The sequence below is a fragment of the Jaculus jaculus genome, chromosome 17 (genome assembly GCF_020740685.1).
Source record: "Jaculus jaculus isolate mJacJac1 chromosome 17, mJacJac1.mat.Y.cur, whole genome shotgun sequence".
Lineage (NCBI taxonomy): Eukaryota > Metazoa > Chordata > Mammalia > Rodentia > Dipodidae > Jaculus > Jaculus jaculus.
Window position 1 is genome coordinate 32,840,648 of NC_059118.1, and position 26,772 is coordinate 32,867,419.

Consider the following 26,772-nt stretch of genomic DNA (forward strand, 5'->3'; position numbering starts at 1 on the left):
TATAGCATGTTCCTGAATCCCAACAGCTAGTCAACAAGGAGGGGGCTTCCAGTTCAGCTCTAGCTTGAATTCTCAGTGTCCTGTATGTGGTTTCTTCAGCAATAGAGTCCTACCATCTAGTTCTGGTGGGAAATCAAGAGCCCTGCAATAATCTGAATGTTAGGAGCAGCAGCGGCCTCCCTGAACTATCTTGTTTTTGTTTTGGGGGTTTTTTTGTTTACTTTTGCTTTTAACTTCACTTTTATGTCTTCCAATCCTCAGTAGTTATAGTTCTATTGCCATAAATTATTTTCATACTGTTGTTTTTTTCTTGCTACCTTGGGATTCTAGATAGTGGGGTAGAGGCAAGCAGCAGACAGAAAGAAGTATTATTAAAGAATGACAATGTGATGGTCCTCACTTATTAAAAGGCTTATATAAGAATAAATCTTAGGGCTGGAGAGATGGGTTAATGGTTAAGGTGCTTGCCTACAAAGCCTAAGGACCCAGGTTCGATTCTCCAGGTCATACATAAGCCAGATGCACATGGTGGCTCATGCATCTGGAGTTCGTTTGCAGTGGCTAGAGGTCCTGGTGTGCCCATTCTCTCTATCTCTCTCTGTCTCTAACAAATAAATAAAAGTAAATCTTTTGTAAAGAAAAAAAAACAAAAAACTTAAACCAACCCCAGAGAATCTCACCACCTTGCTTCACTGCTGTGTGATTGTTGGGTCGTTGACTCCAGTCTGAAACAAGTGCTGAACATAAATGATCAAATCTATGATCATTTCTTTAATCTTCATCTGCATTTATATGAAATACAAGTAGCATTTTTAAAGTAAACATTTCTGTCTAATCATTTTTTTAATTGTATAACATGCTATATTTTTTTTCTTCAACAAATATCTGAAACAGTTTAAAAAGAGATTTATTTAGGTTCATGGTTTTCGACATTTCTAGCCCAAGGCCACCTACACCCATTGTTTTGAGTCTGAGAGGATACAAAATATTGTGGTGATGTCATGTGGCAGAGACATAGGAATAGGTGAGGGCCAAGATATTTCCTTCTGTGACATGCTCCCTGCAACTCACTTCCTCCAACTAGGCCTCACCTTCCACAGTCCCAATAGTCTGTTCCAAATTTGGATTACTTAGGTCAGAGTACTCATGAGCTATCCATCATCTCTGGAAACAGACACATGCAGAAATATAATTTACTGATTTTAGTATCTCCTAATCCAGTGAAACTGACAGTCAAGGTTAGCTATTTTAACATAGAGGGAAACTGAAACAAAAACCTAAAACCAAAAGCTGCATTGTACCCTATCTTGAGGGTTTGGTGTGGCCACTAGGTAGTGCTAATACCACTTTCATTTTTTTCAAATATTTTTATTTATTTATTTATTTATTTGACAGAGAAAGGGGGGGAGAGAGAATGGGTGTGCCCTGAGCTCCAGCCAGTGCAAACAAACTCCAGACACCTGTGCCCCTTTGTGCATCTGGCTAATGTGGGTTCTGGGGAGTTGAACCTGGATCCTTTGGCTTTGCTGGCAAATGCCTTAATCGCTAAGCCATCCCTGCAGCCCTTTTTATTTTAAATGTTTTATTTTTTAATTTTATTTATTTATTTATTTGACAGAGAAAGAGGGAGAAAAAGACCACTTTCATATTTATTGTCATTGCAAGAGCCTCTCAGAGAAGAGTGTTTATCCAGTTAAAATATTTCTAAAAGCCTAGCAACTTTGCCTTTAATTTTTTTTATTTTCACACTTTTCAGAATTTTTTGTTATATTTTTTTCTTTTAATTTAGCCATAATCATGATCATTTCATCAACTAAATACTTACTATACTAATTATATTGCTTACCATAGAGGTTACATGGTTTTTGGTATCTTTTTACTTTGTCATCTTTGGGGTTTTTTTGGGTTTTTTTTTTTGGTTTTTCAAGGTAGGTTCTCACTTCAGCTCAGGCTGACCTGGAATTCACTATGTAGTCTCAGGGTGGCCTCGAACTCACGGTGATCCTCCTACTTCTGCTTCCCGAGTGCTGGGATTAAAGGCGTGCGTCGCCACACCCGCCTTCATCTTTGTTTTTTAATTCAGTGGTTTTTTTTTTTGTGCATGACATTTCACCATTGTTTTTCTGCAGATGACCCTCATGTTCAGTATTCTGCAGTGAGCAGCTTTGTATTTCTCCGTTTCTTTGCTGTAGCCGTAGTATCACCTCACACTTTTCATTTGCGACCTCATCATCCAGTAAGTGTTGTTCTCAAAGCTTTATTCCGTTTTTATTTATGTTTAGTATAATGGAGAAAAAAAACAAAATAAGCCAGTTTTGCTTGACTCATAACTAGTACTTAAATTTACCTGACCTTTTTTTTGGCCATTTCAATCTTTCATGTGTGACTGAAAATTCTATTTGTTGCTATTAAGACATATTTCACAAGTTACTTTGATAATTGTTGAGGTCTATTGAGCACAAAGGGAATGCATTATATTTCATATGCAAATTTCCATAATGCAAGGACTGTTTGTCATCAGTTACCTGTAGTAGTGGTGGTAGTTTTAGGTGGTTGTTAAAAGAACCTTTCCTGGCTTATTACAATAATTTTAATCTTTTTTGATATTTTGAGAAAGGGTCTCAGATGTTGGCCATGCCAGCCTCAAACTCATGGAATTCTCCTTGCCTCAGCCTTCCAACTACTGAGATGCAATGTGCTACCCATTGCAGTGTAGAATAGTTGAATCTTGGGAATATTTTTAAATCTTAGAAATTTGAAGAGGTTTATTTCCAAAAGTATAGCAACATAGCTTATTTGACATCTTCACATTTTTATTTTCTGTTCAGTTCATCTGAGATGAATTGTAATTATATATATTTTATTTATTTATTAAGATTTAAATTTTTAAGCATGTAATATATAATTTTATTGTTAAAATCCTCAGTTACCTAAATTTATATCTTCATTGCATATAATTTGCATGTTTATTTCTTAATATTTTTTAATTATTTAAAAAAAAAACTTTTTGGAGCCAGACATGGTGGCATATGCCTTTAATCCCAGCACTTGGGAGGCAGAAGTAGGAGGATCGCCATGAGCTTGAGGCTACCCTGAGACTCCATAGTGAGTTTCAGGTCAGCCTGGGCTAGAGTGAAACCCTACCTCAAAAAACAAACAAAAAGATGTTTTGGCATGCGTGTTGTATTTGCATGATTGTAAGCACATTCATATGTGTATAGAAACACGTGTGTGTGGAGGCCAGAGGTCAACATCACGTGTCTCCTTTATCACTTTCCACCTTATTTATTGAGACAAAATCTCTGACTGAACCTACAGCTCATCACTTCAGCTAGTTTAGCTAATCAGCGAGCCTTAGGGATTCCCTGTGTGCACTTGCTGAATATTGGAATTACAAGGGCACAGCACCACCACACCCAGCATTTAGGTGTTGGGGGTGGTGGCTGGGAATCAGAGCTCAGGTCTTCGAGCTTGCACAGCAAGTGCTTTAAGCTATCTTCTTAGCCCCGAGTTCTTTATTTTTGCTATGTTTCTGCTTCCTTCCCATATATTGTATTTTTAGTCATTCTTTAACTTTTTTTGTTCCAAATATTTTATAATATCATTGCTTGTAACTGATTTGTATAACAAATAATAAACATTTATTTGGCGTCCCTTTGTAGTGAGCCTTGTACTAATCACCTTATATGTTTAACCCATTAAGTCCTCCTAGTAGAAGTAAGTTCTGTTAGCAGACCCTTGGGCAGGTAAGGAAATCACCATGCAATAACTTCTTCAGTCTTACACTGCTGCTCTGATTGACTTCTACTCAGTTTGAACTAGGTTAAAATGATGCTGTTCACTCAGTCCTCACAGTCCACAGTCAGTTTAATCCTGTTCTTCCAAGCTGGTAAAGCAGACTGATGTTGAAGAACACGTGATGTAGTAGCCGCTGTGCTCAGCACTGGAAATGCAGTAATTACTTGACATGCCCTGCTCTTGAGTAACGCAATGTAAGGAAGACTTGTAGGCTTTGGAATTAAACTGAATAGCAAACCCTCTCCTTTTGAACAACTGTTCAACCTTGCTTATTTAACTGCGAGATATGAGTAGAGCCATATTGAACTGGAAGCAACACTCTTTCTTGCCAGAGGAGAAATGTTCTGTGTAGCCACCACAGAGAAGGGGCCAGTGTCCTTTTGTTCACAGAGCTGCCCTTTCTGTCACTGTAGTAACTAAAGCTTTAAAGACACCTGGGGCAGTGAAAGCTTGATAGCAACAATTTGTTCATAAACAGAACTCCCACTCCTGAACTTGTAACTTGGCCTTGTAGTCAGGCTTGGAATCCCAAATTTCTATGATAAATTTGAAATAAGATCTTTCTAATCACAAATGCTCTTATGTCACTGTTTTTGTGTAACTTAATTTCTAGTTTTATTTCAGTGTTTTCTTTCTCTTGACTTTTTTTTCCCAGTATCTCTGTCAAATTTCAAGCTGCAATCATACATTTCAAAATATCTTTCAGGTAGTTGGAAAAGTGGGGCAAATCTAGAATTGTGTGCAGAAATGTAAACCTTGCACCTTAGTACCAATGAAGAAGTATAAGGAGGTCCTGCTGTAGAAGCGAGAAAAAAGAATGATCCCAGAGACCTAGAAATAATGACATTGACAAGATCAGTACTGAAGGCTACCAAATACTGAGGGAGCTTAACTGATCAAAAGTTACTAGCTTTGGGCTGGAGAGATGGCTTAGCGGTTAAGCGCTTGCCTGTGAAGCCTAAGGACCCCAGTTCGAGGCTCGGTTCCCTAGGTCCCACGTTAGCCAGATGCACAAGGGGTCGCACGCGTCTGGAGTTCGTTTGCAGAGGCTGGAAGCCCTGGCACGCCCATTCTCTCTCTCTCCCTCTATCTGTCTTTCTCTGTGTGTGTCTGTCGCTCTCAAATAAATTAAAAAAAAAAAGTTACTAGCTTTTACATTGTGTAGATACTACTTTTAAAAGAGGAAGAGAGAAGATCAGGTTAAAGAATAAATAGGTAAGTGCATGAAAATGAGCTTTTTCCACTGCTGCAAGGTAGTCAAGGATATATAAATGTGTGCACATATTTTCATGAATGAATAACCTTAACAAATCTAGTTTTGGATTGACATGATGGCCTCCCTCTTATAGTTTCATGGTTTCAAAAAGAAAAAATGGGCTATCCTTATTATACCACCTATTGATAGATCCTTTTAGAACTTAGCCAAGACAGACCTTTTCACCCATTAGTGTCCGTCTTTTATATTTACCTGTACCATCTGTGGCTCTTTGTGGCATGGCATGTTTGATGCTCGTCAAGCACATCTGTGCATAATCTCTCCACGTGGGCAGTGCCTTAAGAGCTAGGCTGGACCTTTTTAAATTTTTTTTAAATTTGTGAATTAATGAAAGATGGTATTACAGAGAGGAAGCTTATCAAACAAAGAGGCTTTTCCTAAAGTGGAAAAACCTATGCATTATTTAAATAGATAAGAGAATGATAAAAACAGAGCAGTTAAAGAGGGGGATAGGGAGATGGCTCAGTGGTGGTTAAAAGAACTTGATTGCAAAGCCTGCTGGCCTGAGTTCAATTCCCTAGTACCAAGGTAAAGCCAGATGCACAGCATAGCACGTGTGACTGGAGTTTGATTGCAGTGGCAAGAGGCGCTGGTGAACCCACATTCTTTATCACAAATAATTTTTGTTTGTTTTTTCCTTTTTCAATATTTTTATTTATTTGACAGAGAAAGTGGGAGAGAGAATCAGAATGGGCACATGCCAGGGCCTGCAGCCACTGCAAACGAACTCCAGACACATGTGCCCCCTTGTGCATCTGGCTAACGTGGGTCCTGGGGAATCAAACCTGGGTCCTTTGGCTTTGCAGACAAATGCGTTAGCTGCTAAGCCATCCTTCAGCCCATGTTCATTTGTTTTTTTCAAGGTAGGGTCTCACTGTAGCCAGGCTGACCTGGAATTCACTGTGTAATCTCAAGCTGGCCTTGAACTCACAGTGATCCTGGGATTAACGGCATGCACCCCCACACCCAGCAATAAATTTTTTGTTATTTTTTAAATATTTTATTTATTTATTTGTAAGCAGAGAGAGGAGAGAGACTGAGAGAATTGGCATGTCAGGGCCTCTAGCCTCTTCAAACAAACTCCAGATGTATGTGCTACTTTGTGCATCTGGCTTTACATAGGTACTGGAAAATCAAACTGGAGTCATTAGGCTTTGCAGGCAAATACCTTAACCACTGAACCATCTCTCTGACCCATAAAAATATTTTTTAAGCCGGGTGTGGTGGCACATGCCTTTAATCCCAGCACTGGGGAGGCAGAGGTAGGAGGATGGCTGTAAGTTCAAGGCTACCCTGAGACTGCATAGTGAATTCCAGGTCAGCATAGGCTAGAGTGAAACCCTGTCTCTAAAAACCAATATATATAAAATATATATATTAAGAGAGAAAAGAGGACTTTGCTGTTACCAGATCAAAATGCTCGAAGATTTAGAAAGACTATCTATAAAAGAAAGAGTAACAAGGTGAGCCTTGAGGAAAGAGTAACTATTCCTTGGAAATATTACACTCAATCATATGAAACTTTTTTAGCTGAAAGATCATCAAGTAACAGCAGCTTCATGAGTCAAGAGAAAAAGAAGACAGGATGGGAAAATTTATGCTGTTGTCTTGAATCAAAAACTTCAATATTTTAGTTGATTTTACTAAATGTTAAATAATATTTATTGAGGGCTAAATTGTATGCAAAGTACCAGGTGACTAAGGTCTTAGTTATCCATAGGTCATCTGTGAAAAATTGCAGTAAGGGGAAAGTTGTCATACAGTCTATGTAGAGTACGCCAGGCATCAACAGCAGTTGACAGACATGATAGCCAAAAGTAGTGCGTGCAGGCATTTGGGGTTTAGCAAGTAAGTGAGCACTTTGCTAGCAAAGCCCTGGGCTTGGTCCTGAGCATGGGGAATGATGATGATATAATGATAATGATACTTCCATGTTGATGCAAATGGCCTCTGATGGGGCTGGAGAGAGAGGCTTAGCAGTTAAGGTGCTTGCCTGCAAAACCTAACAACCTAAGTTCCTTTCTCCAGTACCCACCTGAAGCCAGATGCGGAAGTGGAACATGCATCTGGAGTTTGTTTGCCATAGCTGGAGGCCCTGGCGTACCCATTCTCCCCCCACCCTTCTCAGCGAGGCATGGTGGTGCACGCCTTTAATCCCAGCACTCAGAGGCAGAGGTAGGAGAATCACTGAGTTCAAGGCCACTGAGACTTTGTAGTGAATTCCAGGTCAGCCTGGGCTAGAGCGAGACCCTACCTCAAAGAGAAAAAAAAAAATGGTCTAAAGGTGAATAAAGTTATGTTTGTTCCCTTTCATAAGTTTAAGGAAAAAGTAACCTACAACTAAATTCACAACCTAATTTGGCCAGGCATTGTGGCAAGAGCTTTAATCTCATCACTCAGGAGGCTGAGGGAGTAGGTTTGAGACCAGCCTAGGATGTTCCAAGTCAGCCTGGGCTATAAAAGGAGCGGAGAGGAGATGGAGAGATTGTTGAGTGGTTAAACACTTGCCTGTGAAGCTTAAGGACCCCGATTCAAGCCTTGATTCCCCAGGACCCACATAAGCCAGATGCGCAAGGTGGCGCACACGTCTGGAGTTTGTTTGCAGTGGCTGGAGGTCCTGGCACACACCCATCCTCCATATATGTGTGTGTGTGTATGCGCGCATGCGCGCGCATACACACACACACACACACACACACACACACACACACACATATCTTTCTCTCTCAAATAAATAAATTAATTAAAATATTGAAAAGAAAAGAGAAAAACCTAATTTGAATGGAGAGGTCTTGGTGAAACTCAATTCTACCAGGTTATCTTTAAGAACATTATATTCTTCAAAGGTAGAGCAGTGTAGGGCCCTTTGTAGATTGGATGGAATTTTGGATATTCCAGCTACTGAATAACTATAACTCATTTCTATAATTCTAGCATAAATAGGTCATAAGATCACATTCCAAATAATTTCCAGGTTGCTTTATGTCCTAGTGGTTTCTTTCCCTCCGTATTCACTGGTTTCATTGTTGGTTACTAACTAAAAACTAAATGTAGCCGGGCGTGGTGGTGCATGCCTGTAATCCCAGCACTCTGGAGGCAGAGGGAGGAGGATCACTGAGTTTGAGGCCACCCTGAGACTACCTAGTGAATTCCAGGTCAGCCTGGGCTAGAGTTAAACCCTACCTTGAAAAGCCAAACAACCAAACAAAATAAATAAATAAATAAATCTATATTTTCCTGGCTATATCTTTTTGAAATATTTATTTATTTATTTGTAAGGAAAGAGAGAGAAGAAAGAACAGGCTCATCTGGGCCTCTGGCCTCTGCAAACGAACTCCAGATGTGCACCTGGCTTTATGTGGGTACTGGGGACTCAAACCCAGGTCATTAGGCTTTGCAGGCAAACACTTTAACTGCTGAGCCCTCTCTTTTGTTGGATGATCCTGTTTAAATTCCTTAAGCAAAGAAAAATAATCTATGCCCTAGTAAGACTTGTTTTTACAGATAAGTGGATTACTGAGAACTCAGCAAGCCATGTATCTAAAACCTGTTTGCTTTATGTAAATTTTACCTCAGTTTTTAAAATATTTTATTTATTTATTTATTTGATAACAACAATAGAGAATGGGCGCATCAGGGCCTCCAGCCACTGCAAATGAACTCCAGATGCATGCACCACCTTGTACAATCTGGTTTACATGGGTACTGGGGAATTGAGCCTCGAACTGGGGTCCTTAGGCTTCTCAGGCAAGTGCTTAACCGCTAAGCCAAATCTCCAGCCCAATTAAACCTCAGTTTAAAAAGAAAAAAGAACAAGGACTCATGAGAAAATATTGTTCTTGTTGATTTACATTTACTTCTTTCAGGTACACAGGCCTAAAAAACATCTTGGATAATAGACTCAAATAGTTATATAAATTGGGTAACTTAAAATTTTCTGGCCTGAATTTAGGTCTCTTTTTTCATGGTGCAAACAGTTGATTACAGAAACTTACAAATTATTGAATAAGCTAAGAAGTAGATTCAAGCAAAGAAAATTTGGAAACTGGCATTTTAAGTTGTAAGGTTGAAAACTGACATTCCAAAGATGAATGTCATTTATTGTGTTGTGTGATCCTAGCTGCCAGACTGCACAAAACAACTTACATGCAAGATTGATTAAATTAGGAGTGGTACCAGCTAGATCATGAATGTTCTGGCCACTTTGTGTCTGAAAGACATCATTGCAGAGCACTCTTCTCCATTTTTTGTTTCTTATATTCTTTCCACCTTTTCCACAATGGTCCCTGAGCCTTGGAGGGTGTGATAGAAATATCTCATTTATTACTACTGACCCTCATTTTACATTTTATTATGAGGCAGGATCTCACCAAGTTGCCTATCCTGGCCTTGAACTTGTGATCCTCCTGTCTCAGCCTCCCTACTAGCTGCAATTATCTGTCTATATCACTGTTGTAGCCAGCTGCACATTGCTGGGATGAACAGCCAGATGAGGCTCAGTTTGGGGGAGGAAGGGGCTTATTCCAAGTTGTAGATCCAGGGGATGTTCCATCAATGGTAGAAGCTGCTGCTTCCGAAATACATCCAAACAGAAACCACCAGCCAGCAAACACGAAAAGCACAAGCACAAAACAGCAGGGAACTAGGCAGAGCTCAGATCTCTCTGTATACCCTTGGGCTGTAAACTATATCCACCCCAAAACACACCTTAAGGCTAGGCCACAGGATCTGTCCATATCGACACATTCCCTGCACCCCTCCTCTCCCCCGGCAGGAGTCTGCCTGCGAGGGATTGAAGCTATAAATTCAATTTTAACAAAACACCTGAATCTTTGGGGGACATACATTCAAACTAACACAACCTCCAAACCCAACTTGTTTATTCTGTTAGTCCATTAGTTCAGTAAGTTGTCCTAAGCTTAGCTAGATTTTAACTATGTTAGTATTGTGAATAAACATTTTGAGTCATTGTTTTAGAGCTATGTAGCCCATTCGCTTTATTTTTTATATAAATTCTATTTCTTAACAAAAAAAATTAAAAAAAGATAAATTCTATTTCTTAAAAACTTAAAAGGAATTTTTCTTTCTTTTTTGCATTGTCTAGGATGCACAGACAATTAGGACATTAACTCTCATCTCAAAAACCATTCAAACTTTGGGAAGCTGGGGCAGTCTGTCTAAAAGCAAGGTAAGTCTTTACATCTTTTCCTTTCATACTTGTAAATAGTACTATATCCTGTTATTCCTTCTTCTTCACTTACATTCTTCCAGATTAAAAACAAAACAAAGCTAAATATATATACATATATGCAAATGTAATACTTATCTTTTAGGAGGTATTGGACCTTAGTCACCTTCTGAGGGTGACAGTTTTACTTAACCTAATATACCTGAGGAAGGGAGAGGGCCTGGTAAGAAAATGCAAGTCTGTACCATAGTTACCAAGCAACTCTGAAAGACTTCTTTAGTTCTGAGCCCAATAACTCACTGAAATACGTGATTAGCCCTTAATCCTCAGCTCCCAACAGTTTTTTATTTTCTTAGTGCTTTACCTCAGGGCTTAATAAACTTTTCCATTTAAGGCCCCTTTTTACCCAATAAATTTTATTTATGTATTTATTTGGAAGGAGAGAGAGAGAGAGAGAGAATGAATGACTGTCTGTGTGTGCACCAGGGCCTCTAGCCACTGTAGACGAACTCCAGATGCAAATGTCATCTGGCTTTCTTTACATGGGTACTGGGAAATTGAACCTTGAGAGAAAGATGGAGATAGAGCATGGGTGTTCCAGGGCCTCCTGCCACTGCAAACAAACTCTAGACACATGGGCCACTTTGTGTGTCTGGCTTTACATGGCTACTGGAAAACTAAGCCCAAGCCATCAGGCTTTGCAAGCAGTTGCCCTTAATTGCTGAGCCATCTCCCAACCCAACTTAGTAATTTTTGTTTAATAAAACTCAAGTCAGCAACTTATACAGCAATTCTTTTTGTTTTTGTTAATTTTTTAATATATTTTACTTATTTATTTGATACAGAGAAAGAGAGAGAGGGAGAGAATGGGTATGCCAGAGCCTTCAGCCACTGTCAACAAACTCCAGATGCATGCGCCCCCTTGTGCATCTGGCGTACATGGGTCCTGGACAATCAAAAGGGGATCCTTTGGCCTTTCAGGCAAATGCCTTAACCGCCATCTCTCTAGCCCCAGTTTTTGTTTTTTGAAATAGGGTCTCCCTCTAGCCCCAACTGACCTGGAAGTCACTCTAGTTCATTCTAGACATAAATTCACCTCAGTCATCCTCCCTCAGACTTCCAAGTGCTAGGATTAAAAGGTTGGGTCATCATGTCCAGCTCACAAACAACAATATTTAAAATCAAATATTCTGGGCTAGAGAGCTAGCTTAGTGGTTAAGTGCTTGCCTGTGAAGCCTAAGGACCCCAGTTCGAGGCTCGATTGCCCAGGACCCATGTTAGCCAGATGCACAAGGAAGCACACGTGTCTGGAGTTTGCTTGCAGTGGCTGGAGGTCCTGGTGCACCCATTCTCTCTCTCTGTCTCCTCTTTCTCTGTCGCTCTCAAATAAATAAATAAATAAATTTAAAAATAAAATCAAATATTCTGATACTAGGGGCTGGAGAGATGGTTCATTGGTTAAGGCACTTGCCTGCAAAGCCTAACAATCCAGGTTCAATTCCCCAGTATTCATATACAGCCAGATGCACAAAGTGGTGCATGTATTTAGGGTTTGTTTATAGTGGTAGAAGGCCCTGATGTATTCATTCTCTCTCTCTCTCTCTCTCTCTCTCTCTCTCTCTCTCTCTCTCTCTCTCTCCCTCTCCCTCGCCCTCTCCCTCTCCCTCTCCCTCTCCCTCTCCCCCCTCTCTCTCTCTCTCTCTTGCTCACACACACACACACTCCCTCCCCCAATTGTCTCTTGCAAAAAAAAAAAATTCTATTACTGTATAATCCAAAGATACTAATTTGATACTCCCCTAGTTGCAAGTCTGAGCCAGCATATTCCAGGCCGCATTGATTGGAGGTGCTTGATGTGTTGGTTTGGTCAGTGCTCAGTGTGCATGTCACATGCTTAGAACCAAGACTGCAGTGAAGTCACACAGTGTAGCATGAGTAAATACTGCCAGAAACACCTTAGATTCATTTTGTGTTGAACTTCTAATTCATATTTTGTACTTGTGCTTTCAAAAATCTTTTACTGTTGCCATGTTTTGCAACCCCCATACTCAGTATTATGACCCCATATGGATTTAAGAAGCTGAACCCTACATAACGTATATAAGTCCTATGTTTGTTTTTCCTCTTAGTCAAGTTTCAAAGAGACGTTCATGTGTGAATTTTTCAAAATGTTTCAAGAGGAAGGATATATTACAGCAGTTAAAAAGGTATGATTGCTTTATATAATATATATTTATATTATATTTTATATAATATGAAGGTAACATTTCATATTCTTCTAGGAGTCAGTCTTTAGTTTTTAAAAAAAAAAAGAGTTTAAACTGTCCATCAATAAGGCTCTCTTGGGCTGGAGAGATGGCTCAGCAGTTAAGGCACTTGCCTACAAATCCTAATAACTCGGATTCAGTTCCCTAGTACCCACATAAAGCCAGATGTGCAAAGTGACACATGCATCTGGAGTTCATTTGCAGAGGCTAGAAGTCCTGAAATGCTCATTCTAGTTCTTTGCCTCTCCCCCACACTGGAAATAAGTTTGAAGGGGGGGAAGAAGGCTTTCTTTTTCTTCCTTTCTCTTCTAACTTGAAGCTGTGAGGTTTCAGCTATAAAGAATCTATACAACTTTTAGCAGTAGCTACTATGGCCATTGTCTTAACAGCATAAAGCACAAATTTCTAGGGTCAAAGTTTCATGGCAGCAGCACTATTGATAGTTGGGGCTGAATAATCTGTGATTTTGAGGGGCTGGCACAATTGTGCATTTTAGAATGGTTAGCAACATGTTCCTAGTTTCGGCAACCAGGAACGCCTATAGACGTGTCAGATGTCCCCTGAAGGGTAAAATTGTCTTCAGCTGAGAACCCCTGTAATGTAGTGCTTGTATACTGGGTGCCCAACTGCCATAGAGCAAAAAATGAGTTATTGAACATGTTAGCAAAATACAAAAAAATGTACAGATGCCTGTAGTATATGACATCCTAACATGAAAACTACTGTATACAAAAATGACTATGCTTAGAAGTTAGATCTCTTATGTCTTCAGTATTTACCCTTGAGTTTTCTAAACAATATAGCATTGCAAATCTGGAAGACTTTGTAAAGAAAAATTATTTTAAAATATGTCTAAGCTTGAAGACAGTACTATATCTTGTTTTTCATAGTCCTAACTCAGTGTCTCAAATTAGCAAGGCCAGTTAGAGACCATTCAGTTTTGATAACATGATTAGCAGTTGATGGCCAAAGTATATGATGTTGGGACTTTTTTGTACTTTTACTATTTTTAAAAGAAACTCTATACATGAAAAGCTGGGGTATTTTTAAATATTTTATTTATTTGCTAGCAGAGAGAAAGAGGAGAGAGTCATACAGAGAGAATGGGCACTCCAGAATCTCTAGCCACTGCCACTCCATCTCTGGTAAGGCAGCTGGATTATTTTCATCTAGAATAATATAAATTCAATTAAAAAAATTAAGCAGTATTGAAGGCTCTTGAGAAAATTACAAAAAAAAAGCAAAGGGAAAGCTATTTTATTTCTAACGCATTGTTGGAAATTTTATGGGGCAGTGTAGGTGGAGTTTTTATTATTATTATTTTATGAGAGAGAGAGAATTGGCATACCAGGGCCTTGAGCCACTGCAGTTGAACTCCAGATGTATCCATCACCTTGTGCATCTGGCTTACGTGGGTTCTGAGGAGTCAAACTGGGTCCTTAGACTTTGCATGCAAATGCCTTAACCACTAAGCTGTCTCTCCAGCTCTGGGTGGACTTTTGTTGGCAAGATTAAGATGTACTGTCTTTTGTTTTAGAGGGTTTTTTTTTCCTATGTCTTAGGACATAGGCTATGGTAACATCTGATTTTTCTCCCTTACATAATCAAAATGTAAAAGTTTATAATGTCAGTGAAGGAAGGCTCTGAGAGTGCAAGGACTTTAGTCTGTTCTAATCTTCTCTGAGTCACTCAGTCACATTCTAAGGAATTTTCACCATTCTCATCTCACCTTCTGTCTCAGATTTAGCTCTCTAGTCCTAAGGTAAGAGAGGAGCAGAGGATAGCTTGCTCTGTTATACTGGTTATCTTTGTTTGTAGGGTGTGAGCTGTGTGTGTAAGAGGGGGGGGGGGAGAGAGAATGAGTGTTTGTGTGTGTGTGTGTGTGTGTGTGTGTGTGTGTGTGTGTCACTGGAGATTGACCCCAGATCATGCTAGGCAAGTACTCTACTTACTATTGAGCTACATCCCCAGCCTTCCTAGTTTTATTATTTACTAGTTAGTTCCAGATGCATGCAGTAATATAAATGCAAATGTCTATGAAGCCCAGTTTCTTATTTATACTGAGCCCATTGTTCCAGAAGAAAGTAGGTTATAACTTTGAATCACATACTATTTAGGTTAGGAATGCTAACCTAAAGAATTCTGTACATAGAGTAACCATTAGTTTGTTGTCTATACCAGGATTCTGTAGAGTGAAAAGGATCTGGGAGAAAGCTCAGTGGTTAAAGGTGCTTGCTGGTAAAGCCTGCTGGCCTGGGTTTGATTTCCCAATATGCACATAAAGCCAGACACAAAGTGACAAGAGACCCTAACATGTATACATACATACATACGCAAGAAAAGAAATTAAAAAATTTCCAAAAGAGTGAAAAGATGTACTACAGTGATTATTCTGTGACAAGTATGGGCCTGAACAGAGGTGATCCTGAGCACACCACTTCCTATAGTTAGCCTGCCTGTAGTCCATCTTAATTATTGTATGTGCTTTCATTTCACCTCCAACATCTGTTTTACACTGTATTTCCTCATAATAAATTGTAGTTATTATAAATATTTGTTAAATGAATCAGTGCCCTCAGGTACATACTAAGAAATGAAATATTCAAATAACTATTTCCCTGTGTTAATGGGTGGTCCATAAGTATGTAAGAACTAAAACTGTGATAGGGAACTTTCTTTTTTCTTTTTGAGTGAGGGTCTAACTAGCTCAGGCTGACTGGAATTCACTTTGTAGTCTCAGGGTGGCCTTGAACTCAGAGTGATCCTCCTACGCTGCCTCCCGAGTACTGGGATTAAAGGTGTGTGTGCCACATGCCCGGCTGATGGGGAACTTCTTCGCTCCCTTGGATACTTTCACCTGCTTCACCCACAGAAATACAAAAGGAACTCTGGGCTCACTTACTGAGAATTCCTCCCAGCAAACTAGGAAGAACATGCCATTGGACAACCTCTCAAGTGTGCTCTAAAGGTGACAGGCAGCCCTCCTAGGAGAAAGTGGCTGTACCTACAAATGAATTAGATGAGGCACTGGAGCCTCGGAAGTATTCTTATGGGAATGTATTTTTGGTTTTGTTTATGCCCTAAACAAAACAATTTAGAGAAATAAAAGAAGAAAAGCAAGGAAATTCAAACATCTGGGTTTTTGTAATGTCTAACTAGCGAACGAAACAACCGGAGAGTTGATTTGGCAGACAAAATGGGCGCTCCCTCTCCACGAACAAGGCTTGTGCTACTTTCACTTTGCAATGAAGAGGCACATGCTAGGAAGCCTTCGACTAGTCCAGGTAGCATATCCATGAAACCACATGCTTTTACACGGTGACTTCCTGTTGCTAGACATGGGTACTACAGATGTTCTTGAGCCACCACATTCTCTGTAGGAACTTTATAAGTGTTCATTAGATTTCCAGGTTATCCCAGAGGACCCCATTATTTTTTAGGCATAACTAAAATTTGGTAAAGTTAGTTATAATAGCAGTCAACAAGTTCTTTCCTGCATTGAGCTAACAGGCTTTTTTGGTTACATAAGGTTTCTACCACATTTTCCTTTTTGTTTTTGTTTTGTTTCACAAACCCTTTAAAAATGGTTTAACTCCAGGGCTGGGTGTGGTGGCACGCACCTTTAATCCCAGGACTCAGGAGGCAGAGGTAGGCAGATCCCCATGAGTTCAAGACCACCCTGAGACTGCATAGTGAATTCCAGGTCAGCCTGAACTAGAGTAAAACCTTACCATGCACACACAAAAAGTTATAACTCCAGGGCCTCATAAAAACAGGTTACAGGTCAAACTTGGCCCCAGCCATAGTGCAGTGATCCCTGACCTATAAGAAAGGTTCATAATGTTATATGTAAAATCTTTGGAACCAAAAATACTTCAGATTTCCATTTTTCAGAGTTTCAAAAGATAATGGGAACATATAATCACATATACACATAGAGTAACATCCAACAATCAAACACATTAATGTTTATGTATTATAATGTATAAATACAGACCATAAATGCTTTAGGTCAGTTAAGATTTGGGTTTACTCATTCTCTCAAAAGAATTTACTACAATGCCAGGTGTGGTGGCGCAGGCCTTTAATCCCATTACTTGGGAGGCAGAGGTAGGAGGATCACTGTGAGTTCAAGGCCACCCTGAGACTCCATGGTGAATTCCAGGTCAGCCTGGGCTAGAGTGAGACCCTACCTCAAAAAACCAAAAAAGAAAAAAAAAAGAATTTACTACAAGCCGGGTGTGGTGGCACACGACTTTAATCCCAGCACTTGGGAGGCAGAGATAGGAGGATCGCCATGAGTTTGAGGCCCCCCTGAGACTACATAGTGAATTCCAGGTCAGCCTGGACCAGAGTGAGACCCTACCTCGAAAAACCAAAAAAAAAAAAAAAAAAAAAAAAAAAAGTTTACTACAAATCAAAAACAAACTAATCTTTTAATTCAAAGTTTTATAGATGTCAGTTATAGCTAAGGGCCAGGCATGGTAGCATATACCTGTAATCCCAGCCCTCAGGAGGCTGATCCAAGAGAATCACATTGAGTTGAAGGCCATCCTGGGCTACATAGTAAGTCCTAGGCCAGCCTCAGAAACACAATGAGTCCTTGTCTCAAAAAGAATCGTTATTAAGGGTTATATATTGAATTATCTCTGCAGAATAATATCCAGGGCTTGAACTAAACTTTGGAATACCTGTCATTTATTTTTTTTAATTTTTATTAACATTTTCCATGATTACAAAATATATCCCATGGAATTCCCTCCCTCCCCAACCTGTCATTTATTAAGTTAGGGACTTCCTCTACAAGTGAATGTGTTTCATTTTCTAGATTACTACAGGATGAGCATCTTTAATCCAAAATGCCTCAAAATCTGAAATGTTCCAGTACCCAAAACCTCAACATTTGAGTTGAGGCATGACTCTACAAGTAGAAAATTCCACACTTGGCCTCATTTGATAGGTCACAAAGTGTAGGTTCACTAAAAATACTGTTTAAATTAACTTCAGGATATACGTATAGCTGTGTAGGGAATATAAATGAGTCTTGTGTTTGTTTGTTCGCTTATTTGAGAAAAAGAGGCAGAGAGAGAGAGAGAATGGGCATGTCAGGGCCTCTAGCCCCTGCCAACGAACTCCAGACACATGTACTCCCTTGTGCATCTGGCTTATGTGGGCCCAGGGAATCAAACCAGGGTCCTTAGGCTTCACAGGCAAGCGCCTTAACTGCCAAGTCATTTCCCCAGTCCCAAGTCTTGTGTTTAGACATGGGTTCCATCCCCAGGATAATCTTACCATATATGCAAATATTTCAAAATCATGATCCAAAACACATTGGTCTGAAGTATTTTGGATAAGGACTATTCAGTCTGCATTATTCATTAATGAAGACTTCTCTAGTCTAATCAGTGACACCTAAGATAAATAGAATTTCTTACAATGTACCTTATTTGTAATGCTTTCCCATTTCCCTGTTTAGTTCTTGGATGAAATTTCATCTACAGAAACGAAAGAGTCCAGTGGTACGAGTGAGCCTGTGCATCTGAAAGAAGGGTAAAGCCATGTTTCAGTGTAAACATTTCATAAATATACAAAACATGAGTTTAGAGTAAGGAAATCTGGGTTCGTATGGTGCCAGATCTACCTAAGTCACGGCAGTCAGGTAAGTTACCCTCAGCAGCCTGTGAGCTTCATGCCGTCAGGGCAGAACTCCTCGTCCGCACAACTCAGAGTTCGGTGGTTACAGTGAGGGCGTGATTAGAGTGCTTTGGGATATTAACACCACTATGCAATTTTAAAGTAAAGTGGTTATTATTGGAAATTAAGGGAAAGTGGGGAACTGTTCGACCCTTTTTTATTCTATGTAGCACAATTTGGAATACGACCTTTATTAAAGACTTTATTCCCCTTTGTAGCCAAATTAAATGCAAGCTTCAGATATAACAAAGGTATTTTCATACACTTAATATAATCTTGTGTGACTGTGTTTACTATATAACAGCAAGGAACAATTCTTTGTTTTTGGATAAACTATTTTAATCTTTGTAGTTAAATGTTTATATCTGTTGCTTTAACAGTGAGATGTATAAAAGAGCTCAGGGAAGAACCCGGATTGGAAAAAAGAATTTCAAGAAGCGGTGGTTCTGCTTGACAAGCAGAGAGCTCACCTACCACAAGCAGCCAGGTAGTTGTGTTTGTGCTTCATCGCGGCGTTACCCTGTTTCTTAGTGAAGATTTCTCTTCTGTATCTTGGAGCAACCGTATTGAATCCCTTCACAGTAGTTTATAGCTTTTCACAGTGATATACACAAAGAATAAAATAGCTATTTTGACAAGTGACACTGTATAAATTCTTACATATTGTTCCTTATATTGTAACATTAAGGTCAAATTAGTAGGATGCATTGTATAATAAATGAGACTGTTTCTTTAGTTGGTTGGAAAATACCAGGCAAAATTTGCCATAGTTATACCATAAAAACTTTTCAAGGCTTTGCCTGATTTTCAAATAAATAATGAACTTTTTGTTATAGGTTGCTTATTTTGTCTCATTACATAATGTGTAATAAACCAAAGCTATAGCATGAAAACCTGGCATAAATAGTGTGAGGAGCAAGGTCGATGGACTTGATAACCAGAGCAGCATAACCAGCGCAAGCAGAAACATGCAGTCTTCACTACCACAAGCCTTCAGCTTGCTGGGAATCTTCAGGTTTTTGAAGTCCATCATATCTTTTAAGTAAAGATTTGTTATGAGAGCTTCCGCTATAAATTCTGGAATGATAACATGACATCTGAAATAATGTATTTTCAAGAAAATATTGAGTAGTTCATTGGAGATTCTTGAATGCTAGAATGATAAGGGTAAAAATTTAAGTGGGGACTTGCTGAGTTGCCTGGGTTTATCCAGAATGCCTAGTTTTAAGCAGTCCCCTTGCATCAGCCTCCCTTGGAGTTAGAGCCACCAGTTTATAACTGCTCTTGCAACAGCTAAGAAAAGACGTTTTCCTTGTTAACTTTTTTAGAACAGCTTAATCGTAATGACTATATGTGTTCAAATACATTAGTGAAACAAAATCTGTTGGATTTGTAGGCATCCAGGTAGTTGATTATAGCACACAAGTACTTGGGTCACTGCAGATCAGTAAGCTATATATTTGCCTTTCCAGGGCCTTAACCTAAGTTGACTTTGAATGTTTCTGAATTCTAGCTTATATTAAATTCTTTATAAATAGTCTCACCTATAGATACATAGATGTTAATTATGTTTATATTAGCATATAATTAAGTGAAATTTAAGGTAAATTAGTCACCTTATGAATAAATGGCATTTATTCCTCAGTTAAAGTACTTTGTAATCTAAACCAATATTCTAAAGACTTTTCTGGTTTATAATCTCCTTTATATTAGATGGTAGCTATGGTAACTTTCTTCCTGGGAAACTGTGTACAGACACAAAATGACACATGTAATTCCAAAGGGCTCATTAAGCCCAAGTATGTCTGCAGTTTGCATGTTTAGTCCTTTGTTCCAAATTTAAGATGTTTTGAATAAGCCATATGGAAACCTACTTCTTTGCTAGTCAATAATATATATGTTTTAAAAAGAGAGAGAGAACATGGGCAGAAGTATCCTCCATTCTATCCATTGATTTTAGAAAAATAAAATTCTATAGAATCAGCTACTGTAACCGTAAGATAAGTCTATTAGAACGACATTGTTTTTATGTTGGAGGTTTTGAGGTTATTGACCAAAGACTTCAGTTTTAAGCATCTGTGCTTTTGTCTTAACTTTTTGATGGATTTTTCCAAAATGTATTACATGCTTCCCTGCCTCCTAAAAAGAATTCATTGAACGTAAGTTAATATTTTCTAGTTGACTTGGGGCTGTGATTGGTCATATTAATTATTATATAGTGCTCTAATTTAGTGGCATTTTCAGGATTGTGTAAGGATGTATGTAGCTGTCTACTCCAATTAAATGTTTGTATTCCCCGGCTAACTGTCTTGGACTGTTACGCTTTTGTGTTTCCTGTGTTTGTGGTTCGTTTTTAAGTTAGGTTGTTTCTTGTGCTGTCAGTGACTCGTCCTACTGCCATCCTCACCATAGCTTTGTTCTCTTCGCTAATTCACTGTGAATGAGGTCACAGGTACTGTTGGTTAAAATGATGCATTAGATTAAAAGGCGTTCAGTGAAGAAAGCAGGACTTTTCCCCTATGAGTAAAGTGTATGGGCTTTGTATTCACTGTTCAGCTGATCCTTTGATGTCTTAAATTCCTTCCTGTTTTCTTGGCAGCTAGTTAAATAATCTCTTGTTACAGTTAACTATGTAATTTTGATGTCTTCAGATGCCTCCCACATTTTCTGTAACATGGTTATAAATCATTGTCTTTCACTTAATCTTACTGATAATAGTGCTCTGAATCAAGTATTTCTGCCTCTTAGAGTCAAATAATGAGCTATCTTCCCAATTTTCTGGAAAACAAAAATTAATAGAAATTTTTCAGTGTTCAAGATTTTTCTCCAATAAGTTATTACTCCATACAGTTATTTAATGCGTGGCAAATGAGTATTATCAGGCACTTAGCTATCATAAGTACCTTGACAACTTTTTATAAATCTCTATGCTTATCATTATGATTTTAAATCTTTTTATTTGTTTATTTGAGAGAGAGAGAAAATGGGCATGCCAGGGCCTCTAGCCTCTGCAAACAAACTCCAGATTCATGCACCACCTTGTGCATCTGGCTTACATGGGTCCTGGGGAATCAAACCTGGGTCCTTTGGCTCTTTGCAGGCAAGTGCCGTAACCACTAAACCATCTCTCCAACCCTCATTATGATTTTAAATTACTATAATATAGTCAACCTCAGCAAGGAAAAGTTCTTCTGTGGTCTTCTGGAATCAAATGAGTGGTCCAGCTTTTTTGTGTCTCATCCTGCTTTATCTTTCACCTTCTCCGTATTTTACTTCCCCAGACTAGCTCATTTAGATCCTTCTACAGAAGCTTTTTTAGTGGGAATTTTCATACATGAAAATACTATCATGTGATCACAATTCCATCCCATTACCTTCTTTTGTCTCCCCTCCTTACCCTTATTCCACTGAAACCCTCCTTATTTCCAACCAGTCCCTTTTATTTTTACCTTCTCCATTTTCCATGCTGAAATGTTGATAGTCTCAATGCTCTGCAGGTCTTGTGGAAGTGATGGCAGCTGACAACTGCAATGAGGTTATGAATGGACAGTCACTTCATATCTGTAGGACAGTGTCCTAAAGTCCTCCTCCACACCCTCTGGCTTTTACGGTTTTCTGCATTCTTTCTTCCCCCTCTTCCACATTATTCTCTGAGCCTTAAAAAGTGTAACAGAGGTGTATTATTTAGCACTGAGCATTCACCAACTTATTCTCAGTACGATGATTAGTGTTGGGTCCCCCAGTATCCACCACCTTTTGCAAAAAGGAGCTTTTCTGGCCAGTGGTGAGAACAGCACTAAGCTGTGTACATAAATATTTAAGGGGAATTTGATGAGCACATCATATCCATTAAGTCTAGCAACAGCAGTAGCTTTCGCTAAGTGAGCTGTATGACCTTCTCAGCCATAGGCTTTTCATTAGGCTTTCCGTTCCAAGGGCTTGAGATGTCGCTGAGTTGGTAAAGGGTATACGTGAGTGAAGCTCTGAGTTCAGTCCTTAGCATCACACAAGCTGGAACAGTAGGGCACACTTGTAATACCAGATGTGCTTCAGGCACATCAGAAATGAGTTCGGGGTCAGCCTGGGCCACCTAGGACCCTATCTCAACCCTATTCCCTCCCCCTAAAAAGTAGACTCATGAAGAATTCTGATAATAATAGAGGTATCTGTGCTAAGCTGGCACTATCATATAGTGATTATGAATTCTGGCCAGAATATATAAAACAACTCTTGAGTTTGACCCTTGAGGAAATCAGTATGACTAAGATTTGTATTTTACAAGGTTTTCCACCACCTACAAAAGCACTTCTAGTCTGCATTATACACAGCTAAAATTCTTGCAAAAACCCATAATTTTCTTGGCTTTATATGTCAAAGGATAGCATTTCAAGGCTGCCAGAAAGACTCGAAATAGAGGAGACAAGAAGGGGAACCCTGCAAGTCTCTATGTGAACTCCCTGAAATCCTCAGCTAATTCTTAAATCGTACATGCAAGGGGCAAATTCAGAAAGGTTGTATAGCAACAGCTAAAATTTTTTCTTTTAAATATTTTATTTTTATTTTTTTATTTGAGAGAGCAAGGCAGAGAGAGAGAGAGAATGGATGCATCAGAGCCTCCCACCCCTGCAAACAAACTCCAGATGCATGCGCCACCTTGTGCATCTGGCTTACCTGGGTCCTGGGGAATCAAACCTAGGTCCTTTGGCTTTGTAGGCAAGCACCTTAGCCACTAAGCCATCTCTCCAGCCCCTGAAATCTTTTTTTTTTTTTTTTTTTTTAAGATAAGCAGATCACCTTTTATTCTCTTCGGTGGGGACAGAGTTTGGAATTTTGCTTAGACTTAGTAAACACCCAATAATTTTTGCTAAAATTGTAAAAAGATGGTGGCTGAGGTGTAGACTATCTGTTCTAGGGCTAAAAATAGCAGTACTGTAAGCCAGGTGTGGTGGCGCACACCTTTAATCCCAGCCCTCGGGATGCAGAGTTAGGAAGATTGCCATGAGTTCGAGGCCACCATGAAATGGAATTCCAGGTCAACCTGAGCTAGAGTGAGACCCTACCTTGAAAAACCAAAAATATAAATTAAAAAAAAAAAAACAGTCTAGTAAAAACAAACCTTGACTACAACCTTTAAGGAGGTCAATTTAAGGTATAACTTTAAGGGAAGGAATCTAAACTTCATTTATAATGCTCGGTATATAGTTAAGTGTTAACACCTTGAGAAGAAGCAGGGAACATAGTCGAGATAAAAAGCAATTCATGGAGCCGGGCGTGGTGGCGCATGCCTTTAATCCCAGCACTCAGGGGGCAGAGGTAGGAGGATCACCATGAGTTCGAGGCCACCCTGAGACTCCATAGTGAATTCCAGGAGAGCCTGAGCTAGAATGAAACCCTACCTTGAAAAACCAAAAAAAAAAAAAAAAAAAAGCAATTCATGGAAGTAGACCCTACCCACATAATCTGTATCTTGGAAATGGTAGGCATGAACTTTAAAGCTATTACAAATATTTCATGGACAACAGAAATGGCAGTAATAATCAGTAAAGAGAGGAGGGAATTCTGTAAGAAAATAAAGTTACAAAAAGAAAGCAAATGAAAATTCTGGAATTACAATGTATAATACTTGAAAAAGAAACTGGATGGGCTTACAAGGAGATACTAGAAGTAAGGTTCACTGAGCTTGAAAACACATCAACAGAAATTAACCAATCTAGAGCTTTGAAAGTGGCTCAGTGATTAAAGGTGCTTGCTTGCAAAGCCTGCCAGCCCAGGTTTGACTCCCCAGTACCCACATAAAGCTACATGCACAAAGTGCATCTGGAGTTTGTTTGCAATGGCCAGAGGCCCTGGCATGCCTATACTTGCACTTTCTTCCTCCCTCTCTCCAATAAATAAAAATACATTTTAAGGAAATTAACAAATCTATGGCTGAGGAGATGGCTCAGTGGGTAAGGGTATTTGCATTTTCTGAACAAGCATCAGACCCTAGACTCAATCCCCACCACCCATGTAAAACCCCTAGCGGGCCGCCCACAGCTGTAACCTGAGACTGGCACAGATAGGAAGCTCACTGTGGTGTGCTGATCAGCTAGTCTAGCCCAAAACCCTTCAGCTCCAGGTTCAACAGAACTAATAACCATATTATTATCTAGAAAAGTCCTCAAATATTTTGAAGTTAACATACTTCTAAATCGTGCAAAGATCAAAGAAATTCAATTTAAATTGTAAATGATAGTGAAAATGGCCGGGGCGAGGTGGTGCACGCCTTTAATCCCAGCACTCAGGAGGCTGAGGTAGGAGGATCGCCGTGAATGCAAGGCCACCTGAAACTACATAGTGAATTCCAGGTCAGCCTGGGCTAGAGTGAGACCCCACCTCAAATAAAGAAAGAGAAGAGCTGCTCCAGGGAAGAGTGCCTGCCCGCTGCCCTTGTTGCCGCCGCGCTTTCGCCTGTCGCGGGCCCCTGTTCCCTGTCTCCTTAAGTGGTCTCCTGGCAGTCCCTGCCACCCAGGCCCGGGCCAGGGTCGTAAGCCAGCCCTTGTCCCTGGCTACGGCAGGACGATACTGGAGTCCATTCGCGTGACAAGGAATGGCATCGTGCTGCCACCTAAACCCAAAAGCAAGGTCAAGTGGTGCCATTTTACCCCCCTCCCAAGGCCAAAGAGTCAGCCTCAGCTGTCTAGAAGCTTTGAAAAAGCAGATGACTTTTCTGGAAAGAAATTTTGTATATTGACTGCTATAAAGCCAACCAACCTGGAGAAAGAAAAAGTGAGGTTCTTCAAGTCTGACTATACAATCCTCAGTTTGAGTATGCAAATCCTGCTCGGCCCAGCGTGTTAGCCAAGCACAGCAACACCTCTGACCAATTTCTTAAACAGTCCATCAACATTATGGAACTGAGTTTACAGAAATATGGAAGTTATGAAAATTTGAGCAAGCCACTGGTGGTAGCTTATTATCTAAAGCTTGAATCTGGAGTCATGTGAGAAAGTACATGACGAAGGAAGGCTGCCTGGGAGAGATTGTTCATCTCACTGAGGACCTGCTTTCCCGGGCATCAATGACAGTAGTCAATGGATGCCCGACTCCAACCATCAACATTTCCACTGCTCGTGAGCACTGGCTGGAGGGAATGCTGAGACATGAAATAGGAACACATTACTTCCGTGGCATTAACAACCTTCAGCAGCCATGGAACGGTTGGATTGGCTGCAAAAAACATGAACTAAAGCCAAACAACCCCACAGAGGAGGGACTGGCAAGCATCCATAGTGTCCTGTTCAGGAAAGACCCCTTCGTTTGGAGGGCTACCCTCCTCTACTACGCTGTATACCAAGCTGGTCAAATGTCTTTTTGGGAACTCTTCAAAGATATTAGCAAGTTTGTCAAGGACCCCAATACAAGATGGGATTACTGTGTTCTAGCCAAGAGGGGATGGACTGATTACTTCCCAACCAGGGTGTTTCAATAAAGACCAGGTGTACTTGGATGGAACCCTTCAGATCCTTTGGCACAGAGAGTCTATAGACCTTCTACTGACTGCCCTGGGGAAGGTTTCTTATGAAGATGTGGATCACTTAAAAGAACTGGCAGTAACTGAAAACATAAGGGCCCCTTACTTCCTGCAGGATCATAGCCGGTACATGGGACACCTGGAGAAGATCATGGAAGTGAATGAGCTGACTGACATGGAACTGAAGGGTCTCATTTCCTAAATGAGTGCTCCCAGAAACCAGGCAGTGACACTTCCAGGAACATGACCAGTCAAGTGTGGTTAGCACCAGCAAATTTAAAAGAATGACTTGAGTTTTCTGAAGACTGTCTTCAGTTCAGCTGAATTTTGGGGTGAAGACACAACCTAAAAACTATTTCCCTAAAATGATTGCAGGTGGAAGTTACTCCTGTTTTTTATGAACCTCCATAGAGCAATGAAAAGTTTGCAACTGACTGGAGACTTGAGGCTGCATTGTAAGCTCTGCCCAAGGAGACCAGGTTACCAGGTATACTGGACAAACTCTACAGTTCCATTTACCCTTATCAACAGTGTCCTCCTTTGAGCCACTAGTTTTGAGACACCCCAGAAAGCTACCTATTTCTAAGATTTCATCTCTCTTATGTGAAGTCATCTTAAAGAGGCAGGGGAAAGCAGTTTGAAAAGTTTTCATTAAATGCTTTAGTGCTATATTAGTTTTTTAAAAAAGAAAAGAAAATGATAGTGAAAATGCAACAAACATATCAATGTTTGAGGAATATGGCTAACACAGTACTTAACAAAAAATTAACTGTTTTTAGCCAGGCGTGGTGGCGCATGCCTTTAATTCCAGCACTCAGGAGGCAGAGATAGGAGGATCGCCGTGAGTTCAAGACCACCCTGAGACTATGTAGTGAATTCCAGGTCAGCCTGGGCTAGAGTGAGACCCTACCTGGAAACCCCCCCCCAAAAAAAAATTAACTGCTTTTAAATGTTTAAATTAGAAAATAAGGAAAGTCTTTAAGATCTTAGGGAAAAAAAATGACAAAATTGGACCACAATTCAAAACTGTTTTTAA

At 39.8% G+C, this 26,772-nt stretch overlaps 1 protein-coding gene and 1 pseudogene across 1 annotated transcript in view; both read left to right on the forward strand.

The window, feature by feature from the left end:
• Nucleotides 1–26,772, forward strand: part of Rasa2 (RAS p21 protein activator 2) — a 158,197-nt gene that overhangs the window by 115,767 nt on the left and 15,658 nt on the right. The window contains exons 15-19 of the mRNA XM_045136517.1: nucleotides 2,130–2,236; nucleotides 10,179–10,262; nucleotides 12,392–12,469; nucleotides 18,006–18,079; nucleotides 18,604–18,710. Of these exons, the coding sequence (XP_044992452.1) occupies nucleotides 2,130–2,236; nucleotides 10,179–10,262; nucleotides 12,392–12,469; nucleotides 18,006–18,079; nucleotides 18,604–18,710 (450 nt within the window). The remainder of the gene's footprint in view (nucleotides 1–2,129; nucleotides 2,237–10,178; nucleotides 10,263–12,391; nucleotides 12,470–18,005; nucleotides 18,080–18,603; nucleotides 18,711–26,772) is intronic.
• On the forward strand, nucleotides 24,160–25,938 carry LOC105944412 (annotated as a pseudogene).